At 46.6% G+C, this 12971-nt stretch overlaps 1 protein-coding gene across 1 annotated transcript in view; it reads left to right on the plus strand.

Moving 5' to 3' along the window:
- Positions 1-12202: 12202 nt before the first annotated feature.
- The window catches only part of LOC120033200 (nck-associated protein 5-like), a 94865-nt gene continuing 94096 nt past the window's right edge, over positions 12203-12971 (plus strand). The window contains exon 1 of the mRNA XM_038979484.1: positions 12203-12260. Coding sequence (XP_038835412.1) covers positions 12258-12260 — 3 coding nt within the window. The 5' untranslated portion in view covers positions 12203-12257. The remainder of the gene's footprint in view (positions 12261-12971) is intronic.

The raw sequence follows: 12971 nt of genomic DNA on the forward strand, positions 1-12971 counted from the left end.
GCTGGGAGTAGCTCTTCCTTTCTCTTCCTCTTTATTTTAACAAGGACTGCTTTCGCCTGCCGGGACCCTTTCAATTTCCCTTTCACCCCTCCAGTGTCTGCCCCCTTTTCACAGTGGAGGGGGGAGACAATGGAGAGGGGTCCCCTCCCCCTTCCTCTCCACTTTTCCCCCATTTCTCCCCCCTCTACCCTCGTAGGCGTCCTGATCGAGAGGCTCGGGGCTTTGGTTTGTCACAGCCATTCAGCTGAGACTGATTGTGATTGCGGCAGATGGGCTGGAGTTTGTCCCAGGCAGCCAGGCCTCCCTCTCTCTCTCTCTCTCTCTCTCTCTCTCTGAAAAGAGCTCAGTCAGAAACATCTCAAGCCGATCTCCACTCACGTCCCTGAACCCCCCCTCCCCCTCCCCCCTCACTGCTGTCACCCACCCCTTCCCCATCTCTCCTCACCCCCATTCATCTCCCTTCATCTCCCCAGAGGAAAGTGCCACCTTCAGAGCCAGCAGCCATCTCACCCCTCCCTACACCCCCCACCCCCCAACACATGTTAAACGTCCTGTAGCTTGAGCAGGAGAAAAGCGCTGAGGCACAGAAAGAGGAGGGACCTCAAGAGTGAGACAGAGAGAGAGAGAGAGACTGTGTGAGAGCGGCAGAGTATGTAACACGAGTGGGAGCGAGAGAGGAGCAGAGAGGGAGAGAGACAGAGGAGAAAGTGAGAAACAGCGTTGAGGCAGCAGTGTGCATGTTGTCAGAGGGAGAGAGAGAGAGAGAGAACGAGAGAGGCAGAGTGATAGAAACACACACAGTGTGTGAGAGTGAGGACAGGCAGAGATTGTGTGTAGAGCAAGTCAGAGAGAGAGAAAGAGGGAGTGCAATAGAAAGAGAGAGGCTCAGAGAGAGAGAGGGCGATTGCTGTTCTGCGCAGTTGTCACACCGAGCAGAGGGCTGCATTGTGGATGTAAACTTTATCGTGGGTGGGATCAGTGGCTTGCAGCAGCAGCTGTGCAGTGCAGCGTGCAGCAGGATTACCATGTGTGTCAGCTGAAGACAGAACACCAGGATGCATCACCTCAGGCATGGTAAGGAGAACACCTAGACGCTCATAACACCACCACTCTTTTCCCTTTAAGACAGGAGATGTCCCTTTAAGGGTGGAGATGTCCCTTTAAGAGTGGAGATGTCCCTTTAAGAGTGGAGATGTCCCTTTAAGAGTGGATATGTCCCTTTAAGAGTGGAGATGTCCCTTTAAGAGTGGAGATGTCCCTTTAAGAGAGGAGATGTCCCTTTAAGACAGGAAATGTCCCTTTAAGACATGGGCCTTCAGCAGTATGTTTTCTCTGATTTTGTGGACTGGGGGCATCAAGCTTCTGTATCAGGTGCATAGGCTTCTACGCGACCAATAATCGTAGGTTATTATGTTGGGCTTAAAGGTGTTGTGTTTTCTTTCTGTTGTCATTTCATGCTGCCGTGAATTTCAGCCAGATGTGTCCTTTAAGTTGCAAGGAGCGTCAAAGTTAAATGCAGTGTACTTGCTCCCTTGTTGCGTACGTGTCGTTGATTGTAGCGTTATCATATTTGACCGGTTGTGCCTCTTTAAATCGTGGTCAGCTTGCTGTGAGCTGTGTTTGTCCAACTGGTTCCGATGAGCGTGTAGCCTAGCGTTAGCTACATTTCTTATTTCGGGAATGAGGCTACTTACAGGAGATGATCCTGATTTGCAGGATCCCTTTATTAGCCAGTGCAGCGAAAAGGAAAGCAATTGTGTGCCCTGTTGCTAGTGGCAACGGCACGGGGGCCGGCCCTGTAAGCGGCTTTAAGTCTGATTGATTGATAACGGAGGGAATATGTGCCCAATCGTTCAAGGAGAGGTACAACAAGTTAGTCTGGGAGGTGTGTGTGTGTGTGTGTGTGTGTGTGTGTGTGTGTGTTTTGGAATGTATTTCGTCCCCTCTTAGCCATATTAAAGATTTATATGTTTCCCCCAGCAGTGAGTCTAATCCTGCCATAGAAACAGCAATGGTGGGGTATGGATTGTGCTCCCTTGCTGGGACTGTGTGTGTGTGTTCACATCATTACTGCTTTGGCTTGGGTGCCCCTGGCTCTCCCCCAGTGTGTGTGTGTGTGTGTGTGTGTGTGTGTGTGTGTGTGTGTGTGTGTGTGTGTGTGTGTGTGTGTGTGTGCCTGCGTTGTGGATGGATGTGGCCAGCTCCATTGTACAGCTGTGGGGCTCCCATAGACCACTACCCCTATTCCTCCATGACTGGTGAGGGGAGAGCTAGCTAGCTACATATGCCAGCCCCACAGCAGTCACCGTATACGGGAGGACTGTACTGCATGCACACCCTTATCAACAGAAGCCTTAGCTGTCACTCAAACACCACTGACTTGAGCGACGGCTCCTATTTCTGTCTCGGTGATTATCGGAGTAAACAACGAGGCGACAGAAACACATCAACATGACAACACAGGACCTTAGGAGATGACAACATGTTTGTTGGTTTATTTTCTCCTTGTCAAACTGTGTTATTCTGTCTCAAACAAACACACTTGCGTTGCGGTTAGACTATGTCATAGCGTTGCAGTATTACTCTGTTAATCTTTAACAACAGATTTTTTAATCACAAGGGAGGCTATGATTGCCTATAATGATTCACTATAATGCTATATGGTTCAGGGTAAGTTGCTCCCAAGGCAGTACAACAGTTAAGGGACAGGCTGAGATGCTTCCAAGGCAGTGATACTTTACAGGCAGCCTGGGCCAGCTTCTGGCCAAGTGAAAGGGTTCACACTGGGCAGATGCGTTGCTGGTGCTGTCCAGTTTGAGGCTAGCGGCCTCTGAAACATACCTGGGGATTAGTTGAAGAGGATTGCGAAGTGGAGATATGTGATTTGATGGAATTAAAAGCATCATGCTGCATGTGTCCCCGCGATGGATGAATGAAAACATTTTCTGAGTGACATGATCTTTCTTCCTCCTATTCTACTCCCGTACAGCGTTTGATGTTAATGTCTGTCATTAACTGTACTGTGTGACCTACGCTATATGGAGCCAGTTTAAAGTGTGTTGTTGTGTGACAAATGTCTTGTGGATTCACTGGATTGGTTGTGTAAATGTCCTGTTTGTTATAATCCCACTAAGAGTATACTTTCAGGTGAAACCATATGAATGTTGAAAGTTGATCTTTTAGTGGAAGTACTGTAGAAGTTGTCATGCTAGTCCAACCAGTGGTATGGTGGCACAACATATTATCCTCTCACAATGTCCTGCCAACCACTTTGCATGTAATCCAAATGTCTACATGGACAGTCAGATTGTTGACAGACAAGCCGCTGCCAGTAAGCATACAGGGATCACAATCGGTTACTGCCATCCCCTCATCAAATATGATGCTTTACTGCCCTCTCTTCCCTCTCTCTCCCTCTCTTCCCTCTCCTCCCCCTCTCTCCCCTCCTTCCCCTCTTCCATTCATCGACCCAGCTAGCATATTGGGTTCAGGTCAAAATGAATTACTGAGGAATGTTCTCCTGTTCAATGGCCAGCCCCAGTGTGTCCCAGCATGGGAGCATTTCCACCTCATTTGCAGCCAGACTCGTTTCATTTGGGAAGAGGACCCAATTCCCCAGAGGCCAGTCTATCTCCCGCTCTGTGCTGTCCAGCACTGGGGTTGGACACACTCGCACACATGCAAACACACTCTTAAATGAGCATGAACAAGACCGCACGCACACACACACACGCGCACGCAAACATACACACACAGTGGGGAGACCCAGAGGCGCCCATAAAGCAGTAATGGTGTGTGAGGCCTGAGTGTGAGGCCTGAGTTCCTCTCCCCTCTCTAACCCCTGGCTCTGTTTAGACAGTCTCTACTGCTGCTGACGATCACTCGCATCAATTAAGAGCAGCAGTGAATGCATTCCTCCCATAGTCCCGCTACACATTTATCTAGCTAAGAACAGCACGTGGGAAACTCTAAAAACAGCAGAGGTCTTTGGAGGGCTCTCCGACATGGGACAAGCCAGTATGAGCCTGTTTCGGTCTAAGTCTGTCTAAGTTTCCCTGTTGAAAATGGGGCAAGGCAAATGCCTTGTCTCTGATGGATAGCTCAGTCATTTTGAGATTAGCAAGATTTCAGCTTGGCAGCTGTGTAGGCTATATGAATGTATTCGTTCTATAGCTGCAATGACTCGGCTTGTTTTCAATTGCCAACGTAGTTTCAAATGTGAAAGACATATTTCAAATGTGAAAGACTGTTAAATCCTTGTCATGTTGTGGCTAACTGCCTTCTGAATCTAGTGTCCCACTCTAAAGCAACATTAAAAGTTAATACCCCAACACCATTTATAGGCAATAAAAGGGTTTTATGTGGTAACTGTCAATGGATGGTGTTGGTGGAATCTGATTACTCCTTTGCCTTTAGAGACAAAGTACAGTATTACCCTGTTAAATTATGCCATTAAAACGCCATCTTGTGGTTTAAAACGGCTGGGTTCGCTCTACGGGAGTTCTCCAAGGTGAAAATGTTAGCAGGACATTATTCCAGTCGCTAACTGCTGAATTGCAAAGTTTGCCAATCAGGTTTGGCCCACAAAATAAAGCCATGGATTATTTTTCTCATCAGAGTCTTTATGCAATGACAGATTCTTGGAACACAGGCTTGTAGAACTCTGGTTGTTGTGCCTCTTTAAATATAACCTTAATCTTTAATTGTGTTGGCATCTATCCCTTTGATACATGTGTCCACTAAGGATTAAGTTTAAGAGATAAAACCGGTGGACATAAAAGTTATTTGGAAACACCCCAGATTGGATTTAGTTTTAAGACTTTAAGACTAGTTTTAAGCAGTAGGCTTTCAGCAGTAACTGGGTCATAACTTTCAATAGGGCAAACTATTTATGAGAAGATTGATGTGTCTGCCGTCATTTGAGAATTTTTTTTTGCCATCAAAGCTTCATACTTTATCCCACAAAAATGTGATGAGAAAAGCTACAATGTGAACGGTATACAATCCAACCAAGGTGCGTGGATGGAGAAAATGACAGGATATTTGACAAGCGTTCATCTCCTTTTGAAGAAAATGCTTTCTTTATTGTTAAAACCTGGAAACAGAAGCTTCCGTCATGATTATTAACCAAGGAAAGGTGTCAAACCATTCTAGTAACATCTCTTGATTGATCTTTTCACACGTTTTAAAGATACCCTTTTCGGGAAACAAAACCATTTATGACGTTTGTTGGGAATGAACTGGAGCGTATTTATCAAGCCTCTCAGTTGGAGTGATGTAGGATCCAGTTTCCCCTGTCAATGTCATCTTATTCATTGTGATATAAAATGCGTAACTGATCCTAAATCAGCACTTTGAGTTACATGGCTTCAGATTGAGGTTAACCCGAGCCCTGGGGAATATCAACACACTTCATCTCCCGTCTATCCCAATCGTAAATCACAGGATAATTGTGGGAGAAACAAGCAGACCTCATCCACTTGCCGTTTCTTTTCTTTTTATTTGGCTCTGTGGGGTCAGAACTAGATTGGCTACTGGTACCTGGTGCTCTCTTAGAGACGTAGATGTAGGTGTGTGTGTGTGTGTGTGTGTCCACATCGGTATGTGTGTGTCAGTATTTGAACATAGCTAACACGTTGTAATGGCCTCTCCAGGGAGACCAGGGACCCTTGAGAGAACGAGAGCCAGTGTTTACCCGTACCTTTGTGTCTATTCTAGAGGAATGACTTGTTTGTCTGCTGCTGTAAAAGGGGACCGTGCTTGCGCTGCCTCTGAAACGATGGTCGATGGATTCCCATTCACAACGAGTAAAAAGGGACCAGGGGTGGCCTTTAAAACTAGCCTGGATGAGTCAGCAGTAAACAGCCATAATGGGGTGTGGTGTGCGTGCGTGTCTGTGAGGCTTAAGAGTGAGTCCCCACATATTGAGAGGAAGTCAGTGCATTTGAAGGGCCTACTGCAGAGCGAATGAAAAGCTTGTGATGGGTGTTGTCACGTGTTGGTCAGTGTGACATCAGCACTGGCTCCACGGGGAAAGGAATGGACAGATAAAGACAATTATAGGAGTGATACACACACGATTACATGTTGGAACATGAGTGACTACCTGAGTGACTGTAGTTTGATATAGATGGTGAAAATGCCCTATGTTTGTGTGCATGCATGCAGACGTGTGTGTATGTACACACAGTCACGTGCGCATTCGTGCACGTTTGCGTCTGGTTCCAACACTGAACACCTGCAGCGGTTTGTGACTGATGATTCACAATCTCCATTCATCGTGCCCGAGCCGACTGTCTGCATTCTGTCTGTGAACTGTCTTGTGATGGTGGGGCATCGGAGGCCATTTCAGAGTACATCTGTTCTGTCGGAGTGTTTCGTTCCGTCTGAGGTGGAATGCGTCTGACTGTGGCTGATGTGGTTTAGAAACAATCGAGGTCGGCCGTGACATGCCCAATGAGAAAACGTTTAGAGAGACGGGGGGAGGTGTGGGGGGGCTCCTTGCTCGCTAGGAACATTCTAAGCCATGTCAGGCACAAGGCTTCAGAGCTAAATTCGCCATAGCTGTCATTGGACAGATGATTAGTGGTTTGTGTGACTGTTACCTTGGGTTTTCTTAATTGTGTGGAAATAAATGTGTGATAAATGTGTTGTAATTTCAGAAGATAAGGCAATTGGCAAAGCATATAATATGTGAACACCATTCAGTTTGAACTTTTCCTACTGTAAAATATGTCTCTGCCTCTGAAAAGGTTCATGGTTCGTTCACTGGCTGTTCTCTATCAAGGCTTTCCATAATTTATAAAGTGTTAAAATGTCTTAAAAGATGGAGCCATTCTTATCAAAAACACCGCTTTTGTGTTCTTTGTGTGTTTCTAAAGAAAACTCATCATGTTTCATGTCTTCCATTATTGACGCATGCGGTGTGGTAACACTCATTGGCCCTCTGACCTCCTCATTTCATGGGTGTGTGTGAGGTGATAACATATGGCTCCAGCCTCCCGCTGCTCTCCCGTGTAGCCCAGGTCTGGACAGGGTACCAGAGGTCAGAAACCCTCAGATGTGGGTGGTAGGTGTAGTAGCCTCTCTCTGCCTCTCAGTGCTAAGGGGGAAAGTTTTCTAGTGACATAGCTGTAACTGCATAACGTACATGTGCGTGGATACACACACACACACACACACACACACACACACACACACACACACACACACACACACACACACACACACACACACACACACACACACACACAGGGGCATTAGCCATTATTGCTTTCTAACGGACGCTATAACTTAATAAGCGCCTGAACAAACTCATTGGCCTGATGCTCCATGGAGGGAAATATGGCATTGGAATCACTGAGAGGGTTGCATAACCGTGGGATAGACGGATTAAGGAAATGGCCAAAAAGAGAGCCAACCGGCAAGGTCTCTCCGAACACACACGGACGCATGTTTAGTCACACGTGCGCACACACACACCAGATTTGTTCATCTGCAGAGTTAAAACTCAGCGTGGAGCTAGCCAGCGCTAATACATAAATGCATGGGGACTCATCATCGTCCAAACATTTATGCTTCCCATCCACTTCACTCTGTGTACATTTGCGGTTTACTCAGATTGAGATAATGTCATGGTTTAGATGTTCCGTTTGCTTATGTAAGCCTTGTATTAACACTATTGGAGGGCTATTTTATTCAGGCATCCTTTTCCCAGAGTGGTGTGTTTAGAGTATAGACTGTGAGAGCTGATGTTGCTGTAGAAGAGTTTTCATTATTATGTAGTGGATGGTGAGGTCGATTTCCTGTTTTAGCCAAATTAGACTATTTGTAGCGTACATCCATGGACAATGTCTTATTGTCACAGCAGTGAAATATGTTGTTTTACAGGGTCAGCCATGGTAGTACTGCATCCCTGCAGGGAATTAGGGTTAAGTGCCTTGCTCAAGGGCACATTGACAGGTTTCCACCTTGTCTGCTCGGGTATTTGAATCTTTCGGTTACTGGCCCAGTGCTCTAAACGCTAGGCTACCTGCCACAGTATGTCATTTTCTCATTGCCACAACGCTACTGCATATGTAACAATGGTTTTGTTAGGACAGAGAGGTAGGTTTGGCTTGCCAGTGTATGAATGTGTAGTTTGGTATACAGAGTAACCCTAAGCATTATGAGTAAGGATAACTTTTTTCCTTGTATATTCACGTCTTTCCTCATCAGGCAAACTTAGAATGACAAAATAGACTTAAACCAGACAACCTCACACAAGGGACAATGGTTGACAATGGAACAATCATAAGGATAAAAGAAAAAACGCAACAAAACGAGCTCTGCCTCCCACAATGCAGTTCAAAGCGTGTCTGGGGGACGAACGTGTCAGCTCAGGTTGGCAAATAACATCTCCCGGAGAATGATTGATCCTCCCGCCCCTCGCCAGATCATGTCTTTGCACGCGGGTATGCTCCGACGCCAATGCAGCCGCGCTCCTTTGTCTCCGCGTGACGACGAAAACAATCTGGAGATGGGGAAGATTGGTTAGCCTGGAGAATGTATGGGGAATCAGGGCTGATTTGATCTGTGTTCATACACACACCTTTCCTCGCCTCGCCTTGGCACATTCTAGGCTGTCATATGAAACCTAAAGGAAGGTGATGTTGTTGTGATGGTGCATGAATACCAACATCCCAATGAGGAAAAGACCAATACAGTATTGTGTGGGTGGGTGGACGACTGACTGCTGATCCTGACAGCTGATCCTGGATCAGAACTAGATGTGACAGATCTAGTTCAGAAACATATGGACCCTGATTAATAAGGTTTCAGTATAGTTCTGGTCCAATACACTGCAGTAACCAATCAAATGTCGTTTTTTGGCATAACGTTCATACTGTCAGTACATATTGCCAAAAGTACCCCTAGCCCTATAGGGCGAGCGATGAGATGGCATGTGGGATATGAGATGGTTGGGGGGCCCTCCCTTGCCCCTGCCCTGCCCGTGGTGTCAGCCTGGGGGCAGAGCTTGGCCCTCCCTGGTCCTTGGCCCGTTGCCCTTCGCAGCAGCACCTTGTGCGAGGCGTGGGAAGCAGTGGGGCGTCCGCGGGGGGTGTTATGTGGTTGGGCCTGCTTCACTGAAGCGTGGAGCTAGTCAGGCTGCGTTCCTGCTCTCCACTGGCCCAACTGCTTGTGGTGGATATATTGTGGGCAGACTGTGGGCACAGACTGGGCACTGGTGCGGGCAGTGCCAGGTGATTCCAGGTCACTGGGAACTGCTGGAGGCCAGCGAGGTGCCAACCCCGATCTGTCTGCCCGTCGCTGCCGTTGGAATGCACTCTCTCCCGAAGCCCCCTAACTGTGTTCAAAGAGCAGGGGGAAAACGCAGGGATGGAGGGAGGAGGGTTTGGATGCAGCTGGGGTTTCAATTAAATATTGAGATGAAAAGGTTCACAAACACATGGTCAACTGTGGACAGCTAGCAGTCTTAGCATACAGCATGCTTCCTTTCCGCCTGTGTTCGATCAAACATGGGATCAGAGTATTGGAAAACACATCTTGGCCATGTTCCAATTCCGTAGTACTATACCATTTAATTAGAACACATGCCCAATACATTCTAGTAAGTGGTACTGCATGCTTGTGTGACATATTGGAAAACAGCCTTATTTATTTATAACCACCATCACAGCTCAAGGAGAATGAGTTCTGATATCTGGAATGTTTGTCATTATAGCTTTTAGGACTGACTCTCATTCTGTGTCTCTTTTGAGAGGTAGGTTTACACAGCTGGTCATGGACAGGCTAGCCTAGCCGTTCCCAGAGAAACAGATCAGCAGAATGGGCTAACTTGGTGGTGGTTGAAATGCAGATGCCACATGATGTCGGGATCAAATATGCCTAATGGGTTGTCTATTACTCCAGCGGTCTTTTTCCACCCCTTACTTACATGATCCTATTCAAATACCACCCCTCCCCATTCTCAGGGCTGAAATTGGAGTCAAATGTTGCCATGTTGAGGTACTGTTTTGACTGCCTGTTAAAAATGTACCAATTACCGTAATTATGTTTTACACAGAATGTAAAATGGCTTTATTTTTGGCAATGATTTTCTCAACGGGCGCAGTTAGCTTAAGTTTCCTGCCCCCTGTAACATGTCTGTGAATAAGTGGCCTGAAACTTAACCCCTTACATGTCTTGCTCGCAGACCTGACAAAGGCTTTCTTAATAAACAACAGGTGTAGATTACCAGGGAAATGCTTTACTTCCCTACAATGCAGAGAGAGAAAAAATATGAGTAATAAAAAGATAACAACACAAGGAATAAATACACAATGAGTAACGATAACTTGGCTATATACACGGGGTACCAGTACCGAGTCCATGCGCAGGGGTACGAGGTAATTGAGGTAGATATGTATATGGGTAGGGGCAACAGGATAGATAATAAACAGTAGCAGCAGGGTATGTGATGAGTTGACAGCTAGGAAAACAGTGTAGACGTGGTGACGAGTTACTGAAGTTCAGGAGTTTCTCACAAGGTGACACAACACACACACACACACACACACACACACACACACACACACACACACACACACACACACACACACACACACACACACACACACACACACACACACACACACAGTAACTGGAATGGTTACTAATAGGACTGTGCAACTGGAGCGTGAGTGTGTTGCCATGTGTTTCAGGTGTAGCGTGTAGGATCACATGGGCACAGATTTCTCACAGCTCAGTTACGATACTGTGTGTGTGCATGTTTGTTTGCGTGTGTGTGTGTTTTAATAGGGCAGGTCAACTTACACTCAGATTCACTGCATCAACTTCCGGTTGGATTCACCGGATCACTGTTTCTCAATCAGTCGGCGTGCCAAGACTTTGTCTCTCTTTCCCTTTCCTCACACACAGCAGTTGGATGACAAACAAACCAGAACTTTCTTATTTAGCGCTGGCGAGTATATTGTCCTACAAACTACTAATTCAGTGGGGACTTCACCATCCATATTCATCCACTATATCCATATTCATCTACTATAGCTACTACCTTGGTAGTCTTTTTAACACAGGACTTTCCCCAGGTGAGTCAAAGAAGAAACTCATTGTTGGAGTCTCAGCGCAATTCCGATGTCGTGAAATTGCCCTATATCTAATACTAAGAGTTATTTTGTAGGCTAACAATGGTGGCTGGTGGGCAATGAAACCACAGCATTACAGTACCTCTTCTTGTTTCTTGCCTTTAGATATGTTGCTAATATGGAAGGTATGCCTGGCCTAGAGGAGTTGTCTGTTGCTTCCAGACAGGTAGCTACGGTAATATGGAAAACTAAGCGTTGTTTTGTGGGGTAACAATATGATGGTGGCTGGCTGGCATTGTAACCGCAGCAGTACAATTCCCCTTGTCTGTAGCTTTCAAACATGTTACAGTATGTTGTTAATATGGAAGGCATGCCTGGCCGAGAGAACTGTTAGTCAGTCAGGCAGTGATACCTTGGGAAAAGCTCTAAAGAGGCCATCGTTATCAGTGCCAGTACATGAGCGCGCCACTTTCTCTCATTAGCAAAATGATTGAGCTCGCGTGAGATTGGGGGGGGGGGGGGGGGGGGGTTGTCTGTGTTACAGTTTTCATAGAAATAGAACGCTAGAAACTGTATCTCTATGACTGAGTGGATGTTTATGGTTGTCAAAGTGGAATGCTTTTCATGCTTTTTGTGTGCTATTTTTATCAAGGCGTAGGCTAGTGTGTCTCTGTTTAGTGTCTAGTTGCTGCCCCCTATACCCTTTCTGTTTGTTGTTTGTTGACGTGTTGGTAAACCACAGTGCTGTTAGCTAGTTGTTTGGCAGAACACAGTGCGTGGAGCACTGACAGAGAGAGGTGACAGACCTTCCTGACTGTGTCCCAATGAAAAACGATCAGCTATTCACTTGTCTCCTGTTCTCTCTCTTTTGTTCTCTCTCTCTCTCTTTTGTTCTCTCTCTCTTTCTCTCTCTTGCTCTCCCCTCCTCTCTCTCTCTTTCTCTCTCTTGCTCTCCCCTCCTCTCTCTCTCTTGCTCTCTCTCTCTCTCTCTCTTGCTCTCCCCTCCTCTCTCTCTCTCTTGCTCTTCCCTCCTCTCTCTCTCTCTCTCTCTCTCTCTCTCTCTCTCTCTCTCTCTCTCTCTCTCTCTCTCTCTCTCTCTCTTTGTTCAGGGAGAAACTGGCCGTGGCTCGCCTGCAGAGGGAAGTCGCACGAAGCAAAAGCGAAGGAACAATGGTACTGTTGATGCTCTGTCTTACACACAGACACACCACACACACACACACACACACACACATTATCAGCCTTAAACCCACAGCCCACAGTTGTAGGCATGCCAGTCCTGCTCGGTCATCGACCAAGGTCACCGCACTGCTAACTTTCCTCAACCAAAAACATATATTTACGTTGGGTCTTGCAGCACTTTTCTGGGTGGCAATTCTAGGTCTTGCTCCCATCGCCATGATATTATCAACCCATATTATGGCCCATTAGTGCTGCAGATTTCAGAGATGACGTCAAATGTAGCGCTTAAACACACACGCACACACAGACACACACACACACAGACACACACAGTGGTTGTAAAACAAGGGGAAAGCAGACCAGGGAGCCAGTCGTGCTGACGCAGAGGGTGTGAGGTAGGGTTCACAGAGAGGGGACTGACAGTGTGACAGAGCAGATACCAGCGGACCACGGTCTCTAGAGTGACAGCCAGGCCTTGGACTCAGCTGTTTAGAACCGCAGTAAATTCACTACAGCCCCAAATAGCTTCATAAAAGAGCGCTATGGCAGCAATCCTAAAGCAGACTTGAGATTTACATACTCTAGGATCGCCATATCTACAATGCTTTTTCGTGGTGGTAGTGGTCTCGAGTTCCAGCGTTCTAGAAGTCCGCCTGAAAATACCGAGTTAACAGCCTGGGCTCGTAACACTAAAATACAGTA

Source organism: Salvelinus namaycush, chromosome 40 (assembly GCF_016432855.1).
Source record: "Salvelinus namaycush isolate Seneca chromosome 40, SaNama_1.0, whole genome shotgun sequence".
Classification (NCBI taxonomy): Eukaryota; Metazoa; Chordata; class Actinopteri; order Salmoniformes; family Salmonidae; genus Salvelinus; species Salvelinus namaycush.